This window comes from Onychomys torridus, chromosome 7 (assembly GCF_903995425.1).
Source record: "Onychomys torridus chromosome 7, mOncTor1.1, whole genome shotgun sequence".
Lineage (NCBI taxonomy): Eukaryota > Metazoa > Chordata > Mammalia > Rodentia > Cricetidae > Onychomys > Onychomys torridus.
In genome coordinates this window covers 98650966-98674791 of record NC_050449.1, presented here as the reverse complement: position 1 = coordinate 98674791, position 23826 = coordinate 98650966, and the positions used below count along the sequence as shown (strand labels likewise).

Genomic DNA, 23826 nt, shown 5'->3' with positions numbered 1-23826 from the left:
CACATAAAGGGAATATTCTCATACTCACACCCTTGTAGCAAATGCTTCTAAAATGTTGGCATGCAGCCGATACTTCCAAAGTCATATCAAAGCTCTCCAGGATGTATTTCCAGGGGACTCTGTTCCAAGCAGTGTTTCAGAGCACACTGTCGACTCCCCTAACAAGCTGAGATTTCACAAATGGAGCCAGGAGAAAAGAGCATGCATTCATTTTGCTGAACAAAGCATGTGGGGCAGAATATACAGAGCAGTCAACAATGGGCAAAGCTAGGGTAAGGTGTGATGACAAGAGGCAGCCCCATTGATCATTTAGTATGCAGTGAACCAGCCATGGCCAAAATGAAGCCATCTGCAGGAGTCAAATACATTTGAGTTGGTCAGGAATTCCTCATATGGTAAAGATGTCAGGACTCAAAGGAATTGTAGGAGGCTCCTGCCACCATGGACCTCCACAGTGGAGTGGATGTGTGGGATTGTGGAATCAATGCCACTAAATATAATTCTCCTCATGTTCCCTGCAGATCAACGTTGCAGAAAGAACCTGCTGCTGTTTGCTGTGCAGGTGCACAGGAGGGGACGGCGCTATGGGGGATCCAGGCTCAGCAGGGAAAAAGGTGGCTTTACCTCAGACTTATGATTCCCATCATTTGAACTGTAGTATGCCTTTCAGATATGAGTTGAGGTAGAAATATAGAGGCTTTATCTGCCAGCCTGAGCCTCTGGAGGAGGTGGACAATTATGCTACTCTTTCCCTGTGTCAGATTAGATAGTTACCATTTTCCTTGGTCTTCTAAATTAGAATTGGTTGGAAGTTCTTTGGGGGGTTTCAGGAGACACAGTCATTGGGATCCTTGATGGACCCAGTGTTCAATCAGCAAAGATAATGAAGAAAAATTGAGTGATCCTCATGCTAAATGACAAAGTCTTGTCCACACCACTAACTCATTTCACTTTCTCTTTTGAACCTTGGCAGTGACATTAAAATCAAGTCAATGTTGTGTATCGTCTGCTGAAAATCAAACTCACTCAGGTCACTCAGGATGGGAGAGTGTTGATGGCCCTGGCTGTCTATACACAAATGGGCCAGATAAGGTTTTGTTTTCTTTTTCATAAACAATACCACTAATTTATGGGTTTCCTAAACAGGGAATACTTATGCATCCTTGCATAAAAATACTATTTTAGACATTAGGACATGTTCAAATATGTACAAACACTATGGGAAACATTTAGTGACTTCAATACTGCTACTTTACATATGGTTTGGATGTTTGACCACCATGCATAGCAGTATGGCTCCCCTATCACAAGAATCATGTCACTGAAGAGAGCTTTGGATTAATTATTTCTAGAATGCTTGGACTTCATGGAAGGAAAATGGTAGAATTTAAAATATATCAGAAACCAGAATAGAAGGAAATGTGTGTGGTCTGGTGTTCTATGTGCAGCAGTAAGTCCTAAAAAGGAAGGAAAGTTATTTTAAGAAAAAGAGAATAATTCTGGGCCATCAAGGACAAATATATTTGTCTAGAGAGGAATGCCAGTTCTGTTGGTATTCCAGGAGACAGTGAGAGACAGTGTGCTGGCACAGGTACACACAAGTGCACATGCATGTGCTCACACACATGCGTACACATACATACATGCACAGATTCATGTACATGCATGTATTAATGCAGTCATGCCTACATCCATGGTTCCCTCCCCCATGTGTATACACATGTGCAAATATGTACACACATCCTTGAATATCTGGATACTTGTATGAAAATTCTCATTTTTCTTATTTGTCTAAACACCACTGGTTTGAGGCAGAAAGCCAGGGCGTTTTCAAACTCTTGCATGCACATGAAGTCTAACTTCAAAGTGGGGGCCCTGCCTTGACGTCTCTCATCATGCAGTCTGAGAAGTCCCCATGTTTCTCCTCTTTCCTTTTTTCCAGGGACCTCCAGGTTTCAAAGGCAGTGACGGCTATCTGGGAGAAGAGGGTATTGCTGTAAGTCAAGACCTTTTATAGCTCACTTACTCCTACAAACATGAGAAGAGAAACAAGACCAGAGTCTGAGGGTTCAGAAGCAGCATCCTGGGTCTTTCCCAAGCCTCCTTGTGCTTAGGTGCCACTTCTCCTTTTGGGTTATTACTCCACCACCTTCCACACCTACATTGCACAATGAACTGGATGTGAAAGGTAACATCTTCACCATAGGCGCCACATCCCTGCCATGTGCCCAGACGTTTGGTAAGAATTTAACCAACTCACCACATCATTTATCAGGAACCCTTCCCTCCTCCCTCCCTCCTTCCTTGTTTTTCCCTCCCTTCTTCTGTCCCTCCCTTTCCTTCCTTCTTTCTCTCTTCCTTTTTCCTTCTATGTATCCAGTCATACATGATTTGACAATACATATTGAAGCTCCTTACTATTCATTATTTACCAACAATGTTGATATACATATCTATAATATATAATGCACATATATATACACATGTATATGTGTATGTGTGTATGTATATGTGTGTGTGTGTGAGTGTGTGTGTGTGTGTGTGTGTGTGTGTGTGTGTGTGTGTGTGTGTATGCACTCCATGTGAGTGCCCCAGAAATGAGAGAAAAATACAAAACAAGCACATGTGGCTCCTAAGGGACCTTCCACACTAGTGAGAAGACAAATGAGATAACTATGTCCAGCTGTCCAGCTGTCCAGCTGTTCTACACATGGCTGTGTAGAGGCATGGGGGGGGCAACAGTATTGAGCAAGAATGGGAGCTTAATGGCTTAAAGACCACCAAAGTGGGAGTTGCGTCTGGGAGGAAAAGGCTGCAAATAAGGGGTAACAGTTGGGCAGACTCTTGAAGGATGACAGTGAGTTTCTCTGGGTAAAGCATTTGGGAAACTGCATTTTACTGCCAAGGGGAACCATGAGTTCAAGGACAATAAAGTCAAAGGATTGGGAATTAACAAAATGGCACATGGTCAGCATGGCTGGAACCCAGGACACTGCGTAAGTCCCCTGGAGAAGACTGGCTTGTGTCTAGATAACGGACAGTGGGTGATGGTAAGCACAGGAGTGGGAAGGATGGAGATGGTCTGCTCAGACAGCATCATGGGTGATGCTCAGACCGAGGTCATGGGTCAAAGTCTTAAAGTCATAGGGACCGGGAAAAGAGTCCTGAACTTCAGCTTAGGGCAGAATGAACACACATGCTAAGGTGGTTAAAAGGGAGCAATGTGGTGGCCATGTGGGGAAAGGGAAGCTCCACCCAGGCAGCGTGCAGGTGGCATCCAAAGCAAAGGCTGTCATCATCATAGTTCTGATTTACTTCCCATTCTCTGTTTTTATAGGCTTGAGTCCTGGAATGTAAGTCATGACTAGCCAGATGTTTCCTTAAAATTAAAACAAACAAAAACCAAAAAACTTGTTAAGTATCCAGGACAGATCCCAGATCATAACAGGACACACTCATCTGGGTTTGTGTCTTTCCACTTTTCCTCAGGGAGAAAGAGGAGCCCCTGGACCAATGGGAGAGCAAGGTAGTAAGGGATGCTTCGGCACCAAAGGGCCTAAGGTAAGGATTATACAAGACCTTGTGATGTCATCTTAGCAGCTCATTGCACTTCCCATACTCACACTGCTGTCCTTTCTGTTACCAGGGAACCAGAGGACTCAGTGGAGAAGAGGTATGGTGCCCATGTATTTTATTTATCCTTCAGTTATCTATGAAAATGTTATTTTTGAAATCATTAATTATCAGTAGGTGCTACAAGTCAAGTCACTGTTGGCCTTTTTTTCTTTCTTTTTTTTTTTTTTTTTTTAGTGCCAGCCATTTCACTTAATTACAATATTTCTCTCTTTCTTCTCCTCATTCCAAACTCTCTCATATTCCTCTTCTTTTTCTCTTTCAAATTCACGGCCTCTTTTTATTTCACTACCTGTTACTGCATGCACATACGTACACATATATAAATGTAACTTGCTCGATCTGTATAAGGTTACTTGTATATGTTTTGGGACTGAGCATTTGATGTTGGATTGCCAGTTGCTGCGCTCTGCCCTGGGGAAGACAATTTCTCCTGCTCAGCATTCCTTAGTTGACTGTAGTTCTTTGTGTAGGATTGTGGGCTTTTCCTATCCACCTTGACATTTGTATTGTTGTTCTTGTTCAGCTCATGTTAGGCAGTCATCTTGGTGAGGTTTTATGAGTATAGCTTCTGACATTACTAGGAGACACTATCTCACAGCAAACTCCCTGGTCTTCCAGCTCCTAAAACCTTGCTTCCTCTTCCACAATGCTCTCTAAAGTGCAGTAGTGTTTGTAGATGTATCCATTAGGACTGTACACAAAAACGGTGCGTTTTGATTGATTTCGGCAGTGGCTTTTGTCTTCTGCAAAGAGGAGTTTCCTTGATATGAGAGAGGGGTAAGGACTACACTTATCTGTGGTATAAGGACAAATGTTTAGATTGTTGTTAGGGAGTATGCTGGCTTAATTAAATGGTTGTAGGTTCTCTTCCAAGATCCTTGACTTCACTAACACTGAGTACCTGGCTAGGTTTCCAGTACTATGTTTGCACTCTCGTTGAGTGGGTCTTAAGGCCAATTAGAGAGTGGTTGGTTATTGCCAAGGTATTCATGACCCAATGCATCCTTATGGTTATTGTGCCATATTGGCCATTGTGGTTCACAGGTGTCATAGCTGGGAAGGACAGTTGGTTGCCTCCCTTCTTTGGAAGCTTGCATGGTGCCTTCTGGTACCATGAAAGTTAATCCTCAGGGAGGAGGCATTCAGGTCAGTTCCAGGTCTGGGTCTCTGGGACCTGGGTCTGAAGTGCATGATGTCCTCAGCAATAGGGACTTAGCTTCCATCTCTGTAGGGCAGGTAAGTGAACGAGGGCAGTAACAGTAGGCTGTATGTTCTGAGAGCCTCTTAGACAGCCCTGGTCAACACCTCAAAGGAGGGCTTCTCATGTCTGATATTGGGGCTACTTTTAGGCAATCTGTGACTCTTAGAGGAAGCATTGTCAGCCCAGATGAGAAAAGTTTATTAAAACTATGTATATGTATATTTATATGCTGAATTACTTGTATTATAGGTCTTCAAAAGTAGTTAATAATATGATTCATCACAGAGATGTCAGGATAGCCTTATTGTTATGTTACCCACTTCCTCCTCCTCCTGTATTTCCTCCATTCTCCCTCCCTGAAGAGCCTCTCCCTTTCTCATTTCCCTTATCAGGTCCTATTCCTCTTTACCCTCTTCCTGCCTTCTTCTGTATTTCCTTCCTCCCTCTCCCTAAGGAGCACTTTCCTGTTGCTGGAAAGTTTCTTTCCAGCTCCTGCCAAGCCCTGGCAGTCCCGCAGCCCACTTATAAAATAAACACACAGAATCTTATATTATTTTAACTGTTTGGCCTAATGGCTCAGGCTTCTACCTATCTAGTTCTTACATCTTAAATTAACCCATTTCTATAAATCTATACCTTGCCACATGGCTCGTGGCTTACCAGTTTCTTACATGTTGGTACTCTAGGCAGTGGCTAGCAGCGTCTCTCTGCCTCAGCTTTCCTGTTCCCAGAATTCTCTTCTCTGCTTGTCCCGACTATACTTCCTGCTTGGCTACTGGCCAATCAGCATTTTATTTATACACAGTGATATCCACAGCACTTCCCCTTTTCCCGAATCCCAATCCCGATTGCTGTACTCCCTTCTCTATTGCTCCCCGACCTCCCTATCCTGGCAATGGTCCTGTTTTACTTTCCTGGTTTCTGCAGTTGCTCAGGGCTATGTCCTAATGTGAAGATTTGGATCAAGAGCCTCCAATGAGAGTAAACATGCAACATTTGCTTTTCTGGGTCTGGGTTACCTCACTCAATATGACCTCCTCTAGCCCCATCCACTTACCTGTGCAGTTCATGATTTCATTTTCCCATAGATGAATAATATTCCATAGTGTATATGTACCACAGTTTCATCATCAATTCATTGGCTGAAGGACATTTAAGTTGTTTCCATTTCCTAGCTACTGTGAAAAGAGCAGGCACGAACATGACTGGGCAGGCACCTGTGGAGTACAATGTTGAGTCCTTTGAGAATATACTAGAGAGTGGTACAGCTGGGTCATATGGTAGATTTACCTTTAGCCTTTTGATAATTCTCCTCATGGATTTCCACAGTGGCTGCATCAGATTGCAACACCCCCCCCCCTCCAGTGAATGAGGGTTCTGTTTTCCCTGCATCCCTCCTAGCCTTTGTCATCCATCATTTTGTTGGCATTTGCCATTCTGACGGGGCTAAGATGAAATCCAAAGTTGTCTTGAGTTGCATTTTATTTCTGCCTCTTGTTGCAGGCTCTCTTTATTGTGACAGTTTCTATTACTGAAAGTGATCTTTGACATCAGCCGGGTGTCACCTAATGAAGAGGCTGTTGTTTAACACACAACGCTTGAGACTGTGTCTGTTGGTGTCCAGCAGATGTGCTCTATGTTCTAATCACATCTGTCTTTGCAGGGAGAAGTTGGGGAACATGGGATTGATGGATTAAATGGAGAACAGGTACAATGTTCGCCTTGTGTCCCAGATACCTTGCTCAGCTGGTTCTCCTGGAGAAAATGAGAATTTGAGCCTTTCCTCCTCCTTTTTTAGGGTGACAGTGGGATTCCTGGAAGAAGAGGAGAAAAGGGTGATGAGGGATCTCAGGTAGGGATCCAAGACTCAGAAACTGTAAACCTGCACTTGAGATAAAAGGAATAGTTTGTAAAGCAAAACAACTGCCCTAGATGTGTCTACCACCTATGGCTACAGACCTGTTTAGGGACAAGTATTCATGAAACCTGATCCCATACGACAGTAAACATTAATTCCTCCTGTGTCTGATGGGTTCTGCTGTTCAAGGCTGAGCATGGCTAAGCTTAGCTCAGGTCTATATACTGCACGTGTGTTTCTTAGCACATGGGCTATGCCTTTTCTGTGGAGGGCAACCAGAAACCACAAGGCTGCTCACAGAAACACTCCTTTTCCTTTCTCTTGATCCCTGTGGGGTCATACAGTACTCAAGTTGGGGAAGGGCCAGGCACGGCGGCACTTACCTTTGATCCCAGCGTTTTTCAGGAGGCAGAGGCAGGTAGCTCTTTGTTTGAGGCCAACGGGGACTACATAGTCAGTTCCAAGACAACCAAGGCTACATAGTGAGACCCTATATAAAACCCCCATGCGCGCGCGCGTGCACGCGCTCACACATACACACACACACACACACACACACACACACACACACACACACAGAGAGAGAGAGAGAGAGAGAGAGAGAGAGAGAGAGAGAGAGAGAGAGAGAATGAATGAATGAATGAATATCTTGCTCACTATGATTGGATATAACCTCACAGTTATGTGAGAAAGGACCAGATACAAGGAGGAAAAACATATTGGAGCACAGAAGAAGCACATTAAGAACATGAGGTGGATATTGACTGGGGTCTGTGGTATGAGGCAGCTGAGGAGAGTACATGGCACTCCTTTCTATCTGGGGCACAATGACGGCCACCCCCAGGTTTCCACTTGGTCTTCATGGTGTGAGCAATTGATTCCAAAACCCACATTTTAGTTGTTATGAGATGTCTTTGGGCAAGTGGCATGAACTCTGTGTCTCTGATGCCTCATTAAAACGAAATATTTTTAAAAATCCTTTGTAGAATAGCGACAGACAAGGTGACAAGTGTATTTGGAAGACAGAGTTCACGAGTGCAGTAAATAACCAAGGTCGTCACTGAGTTTCTTATTGGATGCCAAGAACTTTTTTTTCTTGTAGTTCATTTTTCCAGATTAAAAACAATCTCAGTGGGAAAATATTTAATTATTCAAACCAGAGAGAATCTAAGCCCTTTATGCTTATTAAGTTTATTAAAACCTCCCCTCTTGTTCTTGTTCTGGTCTGTATTCATTTCAGGGAAGCCCAGGCACGAGAGGGGCTTCTGGTGACCGTGGAGCAAAGGGTCTGCGAGGAGATCCAGTAAGTGCATGGGCTGCGTTGGGCTGTGTTGGGCTGCGTTGGGCTGAATACCATAGTTAGGGCACCCTTCCATAGAGGGGGGATGTTCCATTTTAAGGCACTGTGGGCATACTCTTGGGCTTGAAGTCCTAACTGGAAAAGTTAAATGTAGTTTCTTTGCCTATATCCTCCTCTTACTCATTTTTGTCCTTAAGAGTGATGAAGGAATTCTAGTCCATTCAATTTTTTCCTAAGCACCTTGAAATACGGAGCATGGGAGAAAAAGTCACCTCTTTTTGTCTATTCCCCAAGACTCTGTCTCTATGGAGAAGGGCAGCATTGCCTTCTCAATCCAAGGATTCAGGGAGGATTCTATCAGGCGATCCTCAGGATGTTAAGGTACCTACCTGCTCTTGGAAGGTTACAACCCAGCAGAGCAGGCATGACCCACATCCATGTGTGAGCATACCACGTCAGTGGAAGTCAGGACCACAGGCTTTCCCCACCATGCTCACAGTTCAATGAATCTCCAGAACTTCAGTGAACTAGGACTTTGTCAAGAAATAAAAGTGTCTGTTGAACTTTTTGATGAGCAGAAACACGCATCAGTATAGTACCCAACTGTAAAAGCGTGGGCTTGATCGTTGGAAGATGCCTGTGTGGTTATCACCCATGTAAAGAAATAAACCACACCAGAATCCTAGAAGCCCCCTTGTGCATGCTCTGGTCACTCCACACACTCCCTAGGGTCACCCTGAACTAGTTCAGGGTGTCAGTCTGAACTGCCCTTGAACTTAGAGTGAATGGTGTCATGGTTTATGCACTCTTCTGTTTCTGGATGATTTTGCTTCACTTCATGATTGTGAGATGCTTTCATGTTGCCTGTAATTTATATCACTTGAGTTCACTACTATATAGTATTGTATTGAGTGTTCATATATTTATCCATTGTATTTATATTAATATAGTACTGATGTGAATATTCTTTTGCATGTCCTTTGATATATAATTTATATCAAGTATATAGTTTAGAAACAGAATTTCTGGATGGTGACATGTATAATATACATGAGCATAATCTTTACAGTTCCCAAACATTTATTAAAAAGCTTGCAGTGAGCTACTCTCCCACAACATGAACAAGGTCAGTGTACCATATACTGATTAGAACAGCCACAGTTTTTTAAAACTGCTTTAAAAAATGCTGAGGGAGGCCAGGTGGCAGTGGCGCACACCTCTAATCCTAGTACTCAGGAGGCAGAACCAGGCAGATCTTTGAGTTTGAGGCCAGTCTATAGCACAAATATTAAAAGTTCTTATTAATAAAAACAAACCCAGGGCCTGGTATTGGGATGAATGCTGGAAGACCAGAGAAGCAGAACAAGCCACAGTTACCTCACCTCACCAATTCCTCAGCTGATCCTGTTTCCTCAGACTGGAAGCCTCTGTGTCCTCATCCGAAGGACTCTCAGCTGAACTGCTGCTCAAAAGCCTAAAAGCTTAACCAGCTCTAGTTCCTGGTTTTCATGCCTTATATACCTTTCTGCTTTCTGACATCACTTCCTGGGGTTAAAGGCTCTCTTCTGGGATTAAAGGCGTGAGTCACCATGCCTGGCTGTTTCCAGTGTGACTTTGAACTCACAGTGATCCATACCTCCAGAAGGCTAGGATTAAAGGTGTGAGTGCCACCATTTTATGGCCTCTGTATCTAGTGGCTGTTCTGTTCTCTGACCCCAGATAAGTTTATTAGGGTGCACAATATTCTGGGGAACACAATACCACCACACCAGTCTGGTCTACAGAGAGAAATCCAGGACAGGCACCAAAACTACACAAAGAAACTTTGTCTAGAAACAAACAAACAAACAAACAAACAAACAAAATGTGGAGGGAGGGTGATAGGACATTTACCTGACATCCTCTTGGGTACACAATGTGTTGACTATAGAGGAGATTTGGTGTAATATGTGTCAAAACTGAATGTGGGGCATGTATTGAAAATAACTATTTAAAAATCGGGCTGGTAAGATGCCTTGATGAGTAAGGCAGCTGCCGTCAAGCCTGAGGGTCTGAGTTCAATCCCGGGGACACACTCGGTAGATGACTCCAGAAAATTGTCCTCTGACTCCCACACATATGTTACAACATACAAATGCCCACAAAGTGTGCACATATATGCACATAAATAAATAAAAATAATAAAGTGTTCTAAAAAAAGCAGGCCTTTTTACTTGAAGATGACGTTTTTCACTTGCCACCATCTCCTGACACTTTCAAATAACTTCAAGGTATGTCATGTAGAGTCAGGAAACAACAAGGGTGTCATCTCACAAATGAGTAAGCAAGAGACGATGGTTCTAGTACATGGATATTTCAGTCAGTAGACAGATGACTGCGAACTCGTTTGAGGTATTAGTACACAATCTCCATTGGTTTTTGTCAGATGTCCTCTTAACTGTCTGCCATTGGCTCAGTGGGGAAAGGAACTTGCCACCCAAACTTAATGACCCAGGTTCAATCCCCAGGACCACATGAAGGTGGGAGCAGAAAACTGACTCTACAGAGTTGTCCTCTGAACCTCCATACATGTACCCCTCCTCCTCCCCCCTCTCCTCCCCCTCCTCCTCCTCCAAATAAATTGAATGCCAAAAAGAGATTTTTTTAATTTTGAAGGCAACACTGTATGACTTCAAGATGTCTGACAGTTCATCTCGCCGGAGCCTCTGTGGCATGCTGTTAGCCACACTGACGTTAGGTCTCAGTGTTGAACAGTTCTTTATCCCTGCTTGGAAATCTTCAGCCCAAATTTAAAACAATTCTCTGTGCTTTTCTGTGTGTGGTTTTGGTGGATGGCTATTTCAGGAAATTTGGGAAAAGCAATATTGGCAGAATGAGTAGAATACAGATAGGATCGGATTTTTCTCAGGAATGCAAACACAAGTCACATAAATTCCTGGAGGAAAAAAAAAATCTAAAGGTTTTGGATTTTCCCATTTTAACTACATAATTTTTTGTTATTGTTTAAGGGTGGCCTTGAACTCTGAATCCTCCTGCCTCTACCTCCAAAATAGTAGGATTACAAGTGTGTCCCCTGTGCCACCACCCAGCTTTGAGGATGACTTTTTAAAATTTCATATACTACCAGGAGAAATCTGAGCAAAATCATTTCTCTGATCTACAGAGACTAAGTTCATCACCAGACAATACATCATTACTAGAAGCCATGTTTGATCTTAAATTTGTGTTAGATGGTGCTCTTTGTTCTAGATGAATAGATTATAGAGAGATTAGTTAAGGCTCACACTGACAGAGCAGCTCTCCTACACAGAGGCAGGAGGTTCTGTTCTGAACTGCTGGTGTGCGATTCCTTTCATGTTACCTTTGAATTAAGGGCCGTACGTGTTGAGTGGAATAAAGTTCTAGACCTGAGCAGGGCAGGTTTGCACACATTCACTCCTAGCACTCCAGAGGCAGAGGTAGGCAAGCTTCAAGGCTGTCCTGGTCTACACTGTTTCCAGACCAGCCAAGGCTACATAAGAGAACCTGTCTCAACACAAGTAAGTGGCGGTCTCCCCTCATCTTGTCTTCCTCACCAGAAACAACTTTCCACTTGTTTTATCTAGGTATGTCCATGTTTGGTGATTTAAGAGACACCTGTTTAAGCTTGAGGACGAAATGAAAATGTAGAAAATGATTCTGGTTTGGTGGGGAGGGGAATTAAATAAAATTGTCACTGCACATTTTAGTAATAGCAATTATCTAAAATAAATCCAGGTTCCTCTCTTTCTCCCTATTATCTTATAAGCTACTTAAGTGCAAGTCCAAACACCACTTTAACAGAAAAAAAAAAAAAAAGGCTTACTAAGTATCTGGAACAGTGCCTCCTCCCTGTTGGTGACTGCGGATTGCTTATTGATTGATTGGAGGTAATCTAGAGCACTGTCAGCAAAACAGCCCAGCAGCTGGTACTCAGCAGGGCTGTATCATTGCTCTTCCTTCTCAGCTTATTGGAGCATCGATTAACTTGACTGGCTCAATTGATGGTCTCAGCACCACACACATACAGTTGGTCCTTACGCCCAAAGAAAAGCTTTATGGTTCTTCCTGTTAAGGATGGTAACCCACAAGGGTGCTGTTTCCAGCAAGTTGCTGCTAGGATGTTTGGATAAATATTGGGGGGGAAAACCCTCAAGATTTAGGGTTTTTCTAAAAACCAGGGATGCGCATATGAGAATAAGACATGGGGGTAACCAGGTTGTCGGATGTTCTGAGAGCTTTGCTGGAGTGACATCAGCAAACATCAGCCCACCCCAGATGGGAGACCAAGGAAACGATTGCACCCAAGTCTACCTTATACACCAGTGAGTTTATTCGAGTTTCTTATGGAACATGAGTGAGGGGTTATTTACAGGAGCATGGGTGACTTAGGGGCAGCTGTGTTACTGGAAGGGCACCTCAGCAAGAGAGGGAGACTCAACAGAATCTGTATCCCTAGAGCCCCTTGCCAACTCATAGGCAGCTAGCTCCCTGATGTCTCCTTTCCCAGAAACTGTTATATACTGTGTGGCAGGCATATGGTCCTCAGCATCATGTGTTGAACCCATCACAAGTATTTAGCCTCTCCCAAGAGAAGATGGTAAGCCTACTAATTCTCAAGTGCAGATTTGCCTAGGACTCATGGGAAAGTAGAAAAGCGCCAGCCCCAGAGTAGGACACAAGCCCTGTCCCCTTGTTTCCCTTGGCCATGCCTCCTGTGGTGAGGTCTTGCTTTCTCCACTGTGTTCACCTTGGGTATCCACTCCGAGTCTGCTAATAGCAAGCCAAGGAGGCAAATCAAATACTTGTAAGCCACCCGTCACTTTATCCGGTTTCTGTTCTCTCTGATGAATTTGCAATCTATTAAAAATCTGTTCGTTTTTTTTTTTTCTTTATTTTCTCCTTTTTAGGGAATTCCTGGACTTGACAGTAGCATACAAGGACCCAAGGGCTTGAAAGGAGACCATGGAAGACAAGTAATTATGTGGGCATTTGAAAGTAAACGTGCTGCATGGGGCTCTGCAGTGGTTGAGACACTCAAGATCTTAGGAATAGAATATAAAACACCTGGGGAGGAATTTGGAATATATACTCAGTACAGAAAAACTATTGTAGGAAGAAAAAAAATCCTTCACTCCTACTTATTTCTTGCTGTGAGATATGGGAAACATTTTGTCAACTTCTAAATTTTGTATTACTGGCTTCCCTAAGCCACACCCATAAGGTCTTCATGAATACAAACATCTAAACTCTGGCTTAAAAGGAAGGATTAGTTGATTTCATAGAAAGATTTTTTTCTTTTAGTTTTTTTTGTTTTTTGTTTTTTGTTTTTCCCTTCGAGACAGGGTTTCTCTGTAGTTTTGGTGCCTGTCCTGGATCTCACTCTGTAGACCAGGCTGGCCTCGAACTCACGGAGATCCACCTGGCTCTGCCTCCCGAGTGCTGGGATTAAAGGCGTGTGCTACCACCGTCCAGCTGAAAGATTGTTTTTAAAGGGCTAGCAAAGTGTTGACCTTCCCAGGGTCCAGGGGACACACATGCTAGGAAGACATGCCTCTATTAGCCTGTGATGGAAAGAGCTGAGGATGGTGGCTCCTCCCCCAAGGCAGATCTCTAGGGGCTGATTGTTCTGCAGTCTCACAAACCACAATTTAGTCCCCTTATCTTATTACTTAGAATTTAAAAATTATGTGGATACTGTGTGTCTTTGGTTCCTCTTAGTGAGCAAGCTCCCTTGAGAACTCCCTGTAGAGAGAACTCCTAGTGGTAGGAAGGAATTGATGGTGCTCACCTCTTTCTTGGGCGTTGTTCATGACCCACTTTGTACTCTGTGACCCCACTCTATATAAACCTTTGATTTTTCTCACTTGTAGGATATAATGAAATTGTAGGCGGAGTTTTACTTTGGGACTACCAGTCAGCTCTGTCCCACCAGCTGCTCCCAAATGACCACACAAAGACTTAACATTAATTATAATGCTCAGCTGATAGCTTAGACTTGTTCTTAACTAGCTCTGATAACTTAAATGAACTCATTTCAATTTATTTACTTGCTGCCACAATTTGTTACCTCATTTCGTACACATTTTGCTTCCTCTCTGTCTGGCTGGCAACTCTCTGACTTCACCCTTCTTCTTCCCAGAATTCTCTCTGCTCCAAAAAATCATGCCTAGCTATTGGCCATTTAGCTTTTTTATTAAACCAATCACAGCCACTAATATTCACACAGTGTAAAGGAATATTCCACAGTGAATAGCCTAGTTTTGTGTTTTCTTGATTAATAAATTATTCCATACTTTTGCCCTTGGGGTAAGGGGTAGCTCTCTTGGGGAAATTTTGAGGCTTTATTCATAGGAAGGTGTTAATCTACACAAGGTAGACAAAGAAACAGTCCAAAGGTAGAAATCCCAATTGGGGTCTGGGGAGATGTCTCACTTGACTAAGTGCTTCATGTGAAAGCAGGAGGACCTGAGTTCAAATCCCCAGTACCCACTTAAAAAGGTGGATGTTGTGGCACACCTGTAATCTTAGCACTGGGCAAGAAGATCCTGGGCTCTTTGACTAGCTAATGCTGCTGAATCTTCAAACTTCAGCTCTAGTTAAAGACCCTATCTAAAAACATAAGGTGGAGAACAATTGAGAAAGACATTCTATCAACATCTGGGCCTCCACATGCACCAGACTATATGTACACAATTCTGTATGTATATATCCACATAAATGCATACATACACACCCACACATGCACAAAAGTCTCAACCAGTAGTTGAGACTTTCATGCTATGCTAGGTGATAGAGTAGAGATAGGAAGAGTGTTCTAACCCGTGTCTCAACATGAGTTAGTGACAATGAGCAGCTGACACCAGAAACAATGGAGTCAGAGTTGTGCTGCTGTTCCCCATGACCCACGTAGAGATGTGACTGATGACTACTGGAAGAGAGTATCACACTTCAGGGAAAGATGACTCCATCCCTGGAACGAGCCCTTCTGGTACATGAGTAGATGTTAAAATGGAACCCTATCAGTGATGGAATGTTGCTGTCATACATCCTTTTGTCCCTCTGACAGGGCAGAAGAGGCTGGCCAGGCTCTCCCGGGACACCAGGCTCAAGAAGAAGGACGGTAAGAGCTCTTCAAGGAAAGGAGCTTCTAGACTTGGGGATCCCACAGCTTGAGCTGTGATGACAGTGACTGACTATGGGGAGTTTCTGGGGTGGTCACTGGGTCAGGGGTGCCATCTCAGAATGGGGATGGCCTGGTAAAGTCCCTGAAGATTGAATAAGAAAATGCTGGCTACATGGGAAATCATGCACAGGGAAAGATTGCCACACAGAGCAAATGAAAGAGTGGCCAATCAGGGGAAAGCTGCCAATGTTTGACCTACTTGACCAGTTAACTCGTGTTGCCAGTGATGTTACTTGATAGTCAGTGGATGTTGCCAGTGATGTTACTTGATGAGTTAGCTAATGTTGCCAGTGATGTTACTTGATGTGCAAACTCCATTGTCTGCTAGTTCTTCTGACTATTAAGAAAGTTGGGAAGAAAATTGCTTCTCCCTTCCTCAGCAGCCATTGATTGACAGCCTGAAGTTCACCATCTGCATTGGCAGGTCTACTGCTATTGTCATGCACGTCTTGTTTAGGCAACCATAATGTTGAGACTTTAAAGAGTGTAGCATCCCTGTCATGTCTTAGGGTAAGGGGAGATGGAGGGGTAGGAATAATGTTAAATATAGTATACTCACAGGAAATTCTCAAAAATTAAAAAACAATGAAAATAACAAAAAAAAATGTTAGCAAAAAAGAGATAAAGAGAAGTACTGTTGTAACTAAGAGTGAGATTAGGTTGTTGAGTGTCTTAGGGATTCTGATGCTGTGATAAAACACCATGACCAAAAGCAACTTGGGGAGGAAAGGGTATATTTCAACTTACAACTCTCAGGTCACACTCCATCACAGAGGCAAGTCAGGGTAAGAACTAAAGGCAGGAATTGAAGCAAAAGCCGTGGAGGCATGCTGCTTACTGACTTGCTCATCTTGGCTTGCTCAGCCTGCTTTCTTACTGAATATCACCTGTCCAGCAGTGGCACCACTCATGGTGACCTGGGTCCTTCTGCATCAATCACAAATCAGGACAATACCCATAGACTTGCCTGTAGGCCAGTGTTATGGAGGCATTTTCTTGATTAAAATTCTCTCTTCCCAGATATGTCTAGGTTTGTGTCAAGTTGGCAAAAGCCAACCAGCACATTATGAAACCCTTTGGGAGGAGTTTTAATTTGTTTTTAGTTTATTTTATTGGCTTTGTTTAAATGCATGCTTTAAAACATTCCATGCATGACTGCTTAGAAAAACGCACAAGGATTCCAAACAGAGAGTCTTTATCCAATAAGAGATTATTTAATGGAATTCACTTTCACACCTGCATTGCAGTCTAGATTAGACCAATTTTGTCTCATTTTGCAGCATTTTCTTTTCCATTCTTTGTTTAGCTATCCAGCCTCCTTCCCCCCTCCCCCCTCAAAATACAATGTTTTCAAATTGAGCACAAATGAAAACTAGTTGAGTGGATGGGGCTTCTGATGCTTTGTATTTTCTGGGCAGAAGTAGTTTATGAAACCAGCTCTTATACTCCATCAGGAAAGTATTTTTGCATCTGGAAGCACACCTATGTTCTTCACAAGGCTAGGAAATAAAATGAATGGCAGGGATATTGGAAACGTGCAGAGTGTGATTGTTAGCAACCCAATTTGCTAATGTTGCTTTCGTGCATATGAGATGAGGGAGTGTTTGTCCTCTCTACTTGGCCTTCTGGAAGGGCATCCTTGAAGGCTTCCATCCCCCTGCAAAATGTTTTCATTGTGAAGACTATCACCCAGAAAATCCTGGTGTGAAGGAATGTGTATTTATTGTTTTGTGGCCTACACAGCTTCTAAGGAGAACCCCCATCTGGGGGATAGGTGCCTCTGTGTCATGCAGGAGTCAAAGCAGTTGCCTCTTTTGGGCAACTCAGCAAAATAAAATAAAAAGACACAAACAGTGACCCTGCCTTCAAGCCACAGGTAAGGACTCTCTGGCCAACTTCTTTTGCACCTGGACTGTAGAGAGGAAGTCCACATGCTCCTTAGCTCTGAAGCCAGATCGGGTTTCTCTCAAAATAATTGTCACCACCCAGAAAGAGCTGATGAATGCAGTTGTGCAGATTTTCACTGTCGATTCTGAGAGGAGCAAGGGGTATCCCCATATGTCCCTGTGAGCAGAGGAAGCAGAAGGAATGGGGAGAAAGTGAACAGTGTTGTATCTGTATTGCCCGAAACCAGAAGCCAGTGGAGATTATGACACAGACAAACTGCAGCCATTAGGGCTTCATGTGAGTCCTAAGATTTGCCTAAACGCCAAAAGCTGGAGGAAGATGTAACCCTACAGTAAAAGCAATAATTCCCTTAACCCCAAAGTGTTGTAGACAGTGTCTCCATGTCCCACTACACCTCCCCAGGGGTCTTTAGTCCACAGGGGTCCTTTCCACAGATAGTCAATCTTTATTGTCAATGAATCAGGTTATTGAGTAATCAAACCACAAAAGAGAGGGAGGGAAAATCATGTCCCAAAGGCAAATTAACCCCACCCCTCACTTGAAGAGGAGGTACTCAAGGGGAAAGTGGGACTCTGGCCAACAGTTCAAGTCTGAAAGAAATGAAGCCCACAGTCTTGCTCTGAATAAAAGCTCAAAACACTGACAGAACAGCTGGGGCAGTGGTGGCGCACGCCTTTAATCCCAGCACCAGGGAGGCAGAGGCAGGTGGATCTCTTGAGTTCAAGGCCAGCCTGGTCTGCAGAGCTAGTTCCAGGACAGCCAGGGCTACTCAGAGAAACCCTGTCTTGAGAAATAAAAGACAAAAACAACAAAGACTTGACAGGACAATAGAGAGGGAAAGACATCAACTGGCAGAGCTTGGGGGACAGAGGAAGAGAAGGAAGTGGAGAGCTACTGGATAGCAGAAATGTTGACGTTGGGCCCCAAGCTCTTGTTTTTACTTTTCTAGTGAAATTAAATGTATTACTTACATTTTTTTAGATTTATTTTATTGTTGTTGTTTTGTGTACAAGTGTTTCATCTATATGTCTGTGCACCACTCTCATGCAGTGCCTGTGGAGGTCAGCAAAGAGCATGGGATCCTCTAGATCTAGAGTTAGAGATGGTTGTGAGCTGCCCTGTGGGGGGTGGGACCTGAACCTGGGTCCTCTGGAAGAGCAACAAGAGCTGACCCAACTCTCCAGCCCAATGCTGAAATTTAAAATAGCATGACCACATGACCCCTTTTTCAATAAAAATGCCACTATATAGAATTATGTCAGAAAAATCCCATATGTGTCAAGAATCATGACTCTAAAAAGCTAATGATTACTTCTTTTGTCTAAAAACTGTTTAATGTTTAAATGTTTTGTCTGTATGAATGTGTGTCGGCTTGTGCCTGCTGCCCTCAGTCAGAGGTGAGAAGAGGGGGTTAGATCAGATCCCCAGGAGCTAGAGTTATAGAGGGTCATCAGCTACCATGTGGGTACTGGGAACAGAATCTGGGTCCTCTGCATGAGAAGCAAGTGTTCTTAACCTCTGAGTCATCTCTTTGACCCCTGCGGATGTTTATCTCTACCTGGAGATTTTGGGGTGACTTTTACATTTATGTTTGATCTGCATTCATAAGGGTTTATTGGTTTTATAATTGCAATGAAGTTGTTATTCTTGAAAGAAAAAGAATCTGTTGTTTCTAAAACAGTAAGATATAGGTAGATATTAGGCTGGGGGAGGTAGGGGAAGCTCAGTGGCCAAGTGCCTGTCTAATGTGTCCAAAGCTCTCAGTTCCATCACTACCACTTCATATACCTGCAAAATAGCATCTAGATGAAGATGGAGAGCAATGAGGGATCCTTGGTGCAATGAAATTCTGCTGAATTGGCAAGTGATTGGAGGGTGACATGCAGGGAAATGGATAACAGCTGACCCAATGTGATCTCTATTCATTTGACAAACACTGAACACCAACAATGAACCAGCAACTGGCTGAGTACTAGAGCTCTCTGCAGGAATTCAGAGCCATGGGGTAAACCACAGCAAAGTTTCTCCACCACTGGTGTGTGTTTGAAGCTTTGCTTGTGGTGAAGGGCTGCATTATGCATGGAAATATGTAAATTTCTACTTCAACATCTCACTGGGTGCCAACAGCACACCCAACAGGAAATGCCCCCAGACTTTGCTAACTGCTTCCTGGCAAGGAAGTGATGGAAAAGGAGGCAGGCCTGTGGGGTGAACAAGCTATTATCAGAATGAGGCTAAGATACTAGCCTGGACCTAGGGCAGGTGAAGCAGGGAGAAAGGACCGCAGCCAGAAAGCACACCCCGGGCATTGATGGGAAATGGGAGGGGTAGCTGTCTCTGAACTAGGCTGTGCTGAGGACTAAAGTGGGTCCGCTGCCAGGGGTAATGAGAAGCAACTGTAGCCTCAGACCCAAGCAGCCTTTCATTCCAGTTTGGTCCAGATTGCTTTGGTAGTGCTTTCTCCATTCATCCTTCTGGGAACCTCTTTACAGGCCTCCCAGAGTGCTCCAGGGCAGCATCATGGGAGATGAGCCTGCCAGTAAGAAATAGGATTCATGGGTGTCGCCATTAACACCCTGCTTGCTTCCTGAGGACTCTCTGTTTGTGCTCAGAAAACAGGGTCCTCATTGGTACCCGGAAAGCCAGGCTGAGAGGACCACAGAACTGGGGACTCTGTCTTGCATCATTTCCTTCTGCAGCCCCCTGAGGGACGGACTTTCCTCTCGATGTGCCCACTCACATTTGCTTTAAAGAAGAGTTAGGATGTCTGGGTCTGTGACTGGACCCCAGTCAGCCTTTGAGTACACCCTGCCGATATTCTGCGATTTTTCTCTCCTATGCAAACACTTGAAAATGTTAGGCAAATGCTGCAAAATCATTTGCCCCAATTCCTTGTCTGCTTTCTGTGTCTCCTGTTTGCCAAGGTCTTTCTCCCATGATTTTGTAGCTTAAACCAGCAAACATGATAGGTGGCCTGTCCAGGTTTGTTCCCCTCACTTACATCACTGTTAGATTAAGGTCTGTCTCCTCCATTAGGTCTAAACCCCCATGACTAGGGACAGGAGTCAGTCTTTACTCAGGGGGCAGGGCAGGAATACCAGAGATACGTTGCCATTGAGCTCTTTCAAAATCAGACCTTAAGTCCCATGGGAGCAGAGCTGGAGAGATGGTTGAGGCAGTGATGTGCTTGCAGGCAATCCTGAAGACTGAGAGTCCAAGTAACATAGCCAGGTGTGGTGGTGCACCCACGTAACCCCAGCCCTGAGAAGGAAGGCTAACAGATTCTGATAATGGCCAGCCAGCCAGCCAGCCCAGCCTTACTGGTGAGCTCCAGGCCAGTGAAGAAACCCTGTCTCAAAACACAAGGTAAATGACACCTAAGAAATGACTCTGGAGGTTACCCTTTGGCCTCTGTGTGCATACTCACACGTGGGCATCGCACATGGGCATCTACCTACACAAGCAAATGAGCACATACAAAAGGCAAACAACTTAATACACAGGAGCAGACGCTGATGTTTCCAACACTGGCAGTAGAGAAACATCCTTCATGTGGAGATCTGCTCTACAACCCTTAAAATCTATGAGTGAATTTTTGTTTTGCTAGAATATGACATTCTCCTCAGCTCCTCCACTGCAACCGGTTGTATTCACATGGAGCCTGCTCCAACCGTGTGTGTTAACTACACCACAAACTGAGTAGTGTGGTATAGTAACCTCGCAATTTCCCTCTTATCTCACACTTTTGACTCAACTTACCTTTGTTGCCAATACCTACTATACCTCCTATTTTTCTGCTTTTACGTCATTACCCAGGACACATCCCTTGAAACCAATAGCCAAAAAGTCTCTTCCTCTGGGGAGATTTTCCACATTGGACCAACTGGATGTGATCTGCCTTTGAAACTGTCTTCCCATCCTTAACTATGTGCTGTGCTCTGCCTTGTAAATGCTTGTGGTATTTGTCCATCGTCCCCCAATACTTAGAGTGAGGATTTCCCAAGGTCAAAGACTCCGGGAAAATGTGGGGGAGGGCCCAAGCACGTATACATGCTTCATTCTCTCTTGGTCCCATCTATTGTCCTTCAAAGGGTAGCAGACAGTTTTCAGAATGAAATCTACTGGTGGATAATTTTCTGGATGATGTGGAATTGAACTGAATTGGGACAATTCATTGTGCTAAAGGAAACAGATTCTATTTAAACTTTAAAAAAAATTATAGATGTGTGTGTGTGTGTGTGTGTGTGTGTGTGTGTGTGTGTGTGTGTGTGTGTGTATGTGCAACCACATGCATGCAATTGCTTGTCAATGCTGGAGGGAGGACATTGGATCCCAGGGAACTGGAGTTACAGGCAGTTGTGAGCTGCCTGATGTGGGTGCTGAGAACTGAACCAGCATCCTCTATAAGAGCAGCAAGTGCTCTTAGATGCTAAGCTATCTTTCCAGCCCTTTGAAAATGATGACTTCTTCTGTGACAGAGAATGTGGGCCTTGAAGATGAATCATTCTTGTTTTAAAGAAATATGACTTTTCCCCATGCACACCTCTTTGCTCCTTAGATGACAACATAGTTTGAAATACACTTGGCAATGCTGACCTGTCAGAATATCTCACATGAGTTTCCAGCAAGATGGTATTGTCTGGCTGTTGAATTTTGTGAACCCTAGACGTGAGTTTTGCTCTGATCTTACTAAATGACCAAGTCAGGCAGGAAAATGTCATTATCTCTTGATTTTCTGAACTGTGGACTATTGATTGGGAATGCACCTTGAACCTTGACCTTACACAGAGTGAAAATTCCCCTTCCCTGTTTAACAATGTTGTTTGGATTGGGTATTTTATTGATACAGCATGTCAAGTCACTTTTGAATATTTGAGATGATTTCTGACAACTAATCACATTACTTAGCTTTATCAAGCTCATTTGACTCTTTAAATTCTGAGCTTTGTGAGTTTCTGAGTATTGTGAAGTTCCCAGAGGCGAGCCTCAGCTTTTCCTCTGGCACCCTGCCCTCTGGCTGGTCCATTCCTGATTTCAGATTTACTTTGTAGTTCTTGGAGGAAAATAAGAAAGAAAATTCAGGTCGTTGTTGCAGCTACTGAGCAGCTCTGGTCAAGCTTAGTGAAGGTGGGTTGTGGGCTATGACCTATTCTCCGTGTATCTCTGGCTTTGGTTTCTCCATGATTTCAATTATCTACCTAGAAATTGAGAGTTGGCAAGAGCCTGTTTTCACAATGCACCAAGTAATGAAGGAGTTAGCGTAATGTGGGAGTTACATCAGTGCTTTGAGGTGTCTGTTACCAATTGAAATCCTATGGATGCAGCATCTTTTCTAAACTAAGAATATCTACTTTTTTCCTTTTATTTTAGGTAGTTCATGGCCGAAGGGGACATACAGGTCCGCAGGTCAGTGATAATTTCTTTTTCTTACCTTCAGATGATAAACGACTCATGTCCAGTCAAGGAACATGGAACTATCTCCTCCCATCTTAACCTTTTGGTTTTTTATGATATTGGTTGTAGATAAATTGTTAGAAAATATTAACTACAATTTCAAGAATTCAAAATGAAATAAAATTGGGGTACTTTATTTAAAAATTTCGAAGAAATTAACCTTTAAACATGAAAATGATCAAAGACACTATTTAGTCCAATAGTTAAACTTGATTTTGTTTGGATTTTGAATTCAAACTCTAACCTTTCTTGCATTTGTATTCCGTGATCCTCTCCAACTTACAATTTGTATGAAAACCCCATATAAACCCAAAGAACACAGTGGAAGTTGTCTATAACTGGATACTCTGAGTACCCTGAAGACGTAAATGGAGAGGTGTGTCACATCCCTATTGTGCACCCTGGTGATGTATCCTACACTGTGTGCTTCATGAATGCACAGTCTTTAAGAAAGAAGAGCTGTGGCTTAGACGTTTGTGGAACACTCATGCTCAGATTAAAAACATGATGAGGGTTAGTGATAAACCCACTCTCGGTCACATGGTCACATCTGAGTGAAATTCCATGATATTAAGGATAAAAGAAACCTTCAGTTTTTACAAAGACTTTTCATTGCCACTGAAAAAGAAGTTTCTAATCTTGCACATGAAGAGATAGCATTAAAAGATTAATAGGTTGATTCTTCTCCCTACAGGGAAATCCAGGCATCCCAGGCCTAGATGGACTTGAAGGTTCACCAGGACTTAAGGGCCCTCAGGTATACCTAGAGAACACATAGTTGTGTGAGCAAATGGAGAATCAATAGCCTGGTTAGAACTCTTCACATGGCCCTGTAGAACTACAGAGGCTTGGAAGTATGTTCAGGTTAATAAAACAAATAAGCAACATCGAGTCTTGACTTGCACAGAATGTTGTCTCTTTTATCAGAGTTCTGTCCTCATTAAGAGGTAGAAAGAGATGAACATGCTGGTCAGCCAGCCTTGTGGGTTCAGGACTGTTAGGATAATCCAGGAGCCCTTGAGCCAAGGAAAATGTTGAGCCTTGAATTTGGGGATTATGGCCAATTTCACACAGTAATAGTTCAGCATTGTATCTCTGCATGTCCATGGTGTTGAAACATTGGCTCAACTCAAGGAAAAAATTGTTCTAAGTGCAGCTGGAGGCTTCATCAGGGTGATCTATAGTGTGGCACCCTGCCTGTCCTTTCCAGCTTGCTTCTCTGGGGAGCTGCCTCCAGCACTTCTTCCTTTACAAGGAGCAAGCCA

General features: G+C 43.4%; 1 protein-coding gene across 1 annotated transcript in view; it reads left to right on the top strand.

Moving 5' to 3' along the window:
- Positions 1 to 23826, top strand: part of Col6a6 (collagen type VI alpha 6 chain) — a 99853-nt gene that overhangs the window by 27412 nt on the left and 48615 nt on the right. The window contains exons 11-21 of the mRNA XM_036193786.1: positions 522 to 614; positions 1943 to 1996; positions 3490 to 3561; positions 3647 to 3673; positions 6501 to 6545; positions 6636 to 6689; positions 7936 to 7998; positions 12924 to 12989; positions 15083 to 15136; positions 22478 to 22513; positions 23256 to 23318. Coding sequence (XP_036049679.1) covers positions 522 to 614; positions 1943 to 1996; positions 3490 to 3561; positions 3647 to 3673; positions 6501 to 6545; positions 6636 to 6689; positions 7936 to 7998; positions 12924 to 12989; positions 15083 to 15136; positions 22478 to 22513; positions 23256 to 23318 — 627 coding nt within the window. The remainder of the gene's footprint in view (positions 1 to 521; positions 615 to 1942; positions 1997 to 3489; positions 3562 to 3646; positions 3674 to 6500; positions 6546 to 6635; positions 6690 to 7935; positions 7999 to 12923; positions 12990 to 15082; positions 15137 to 22477; positions 22514 to 23255; positions 23319 to 23826) is intronic.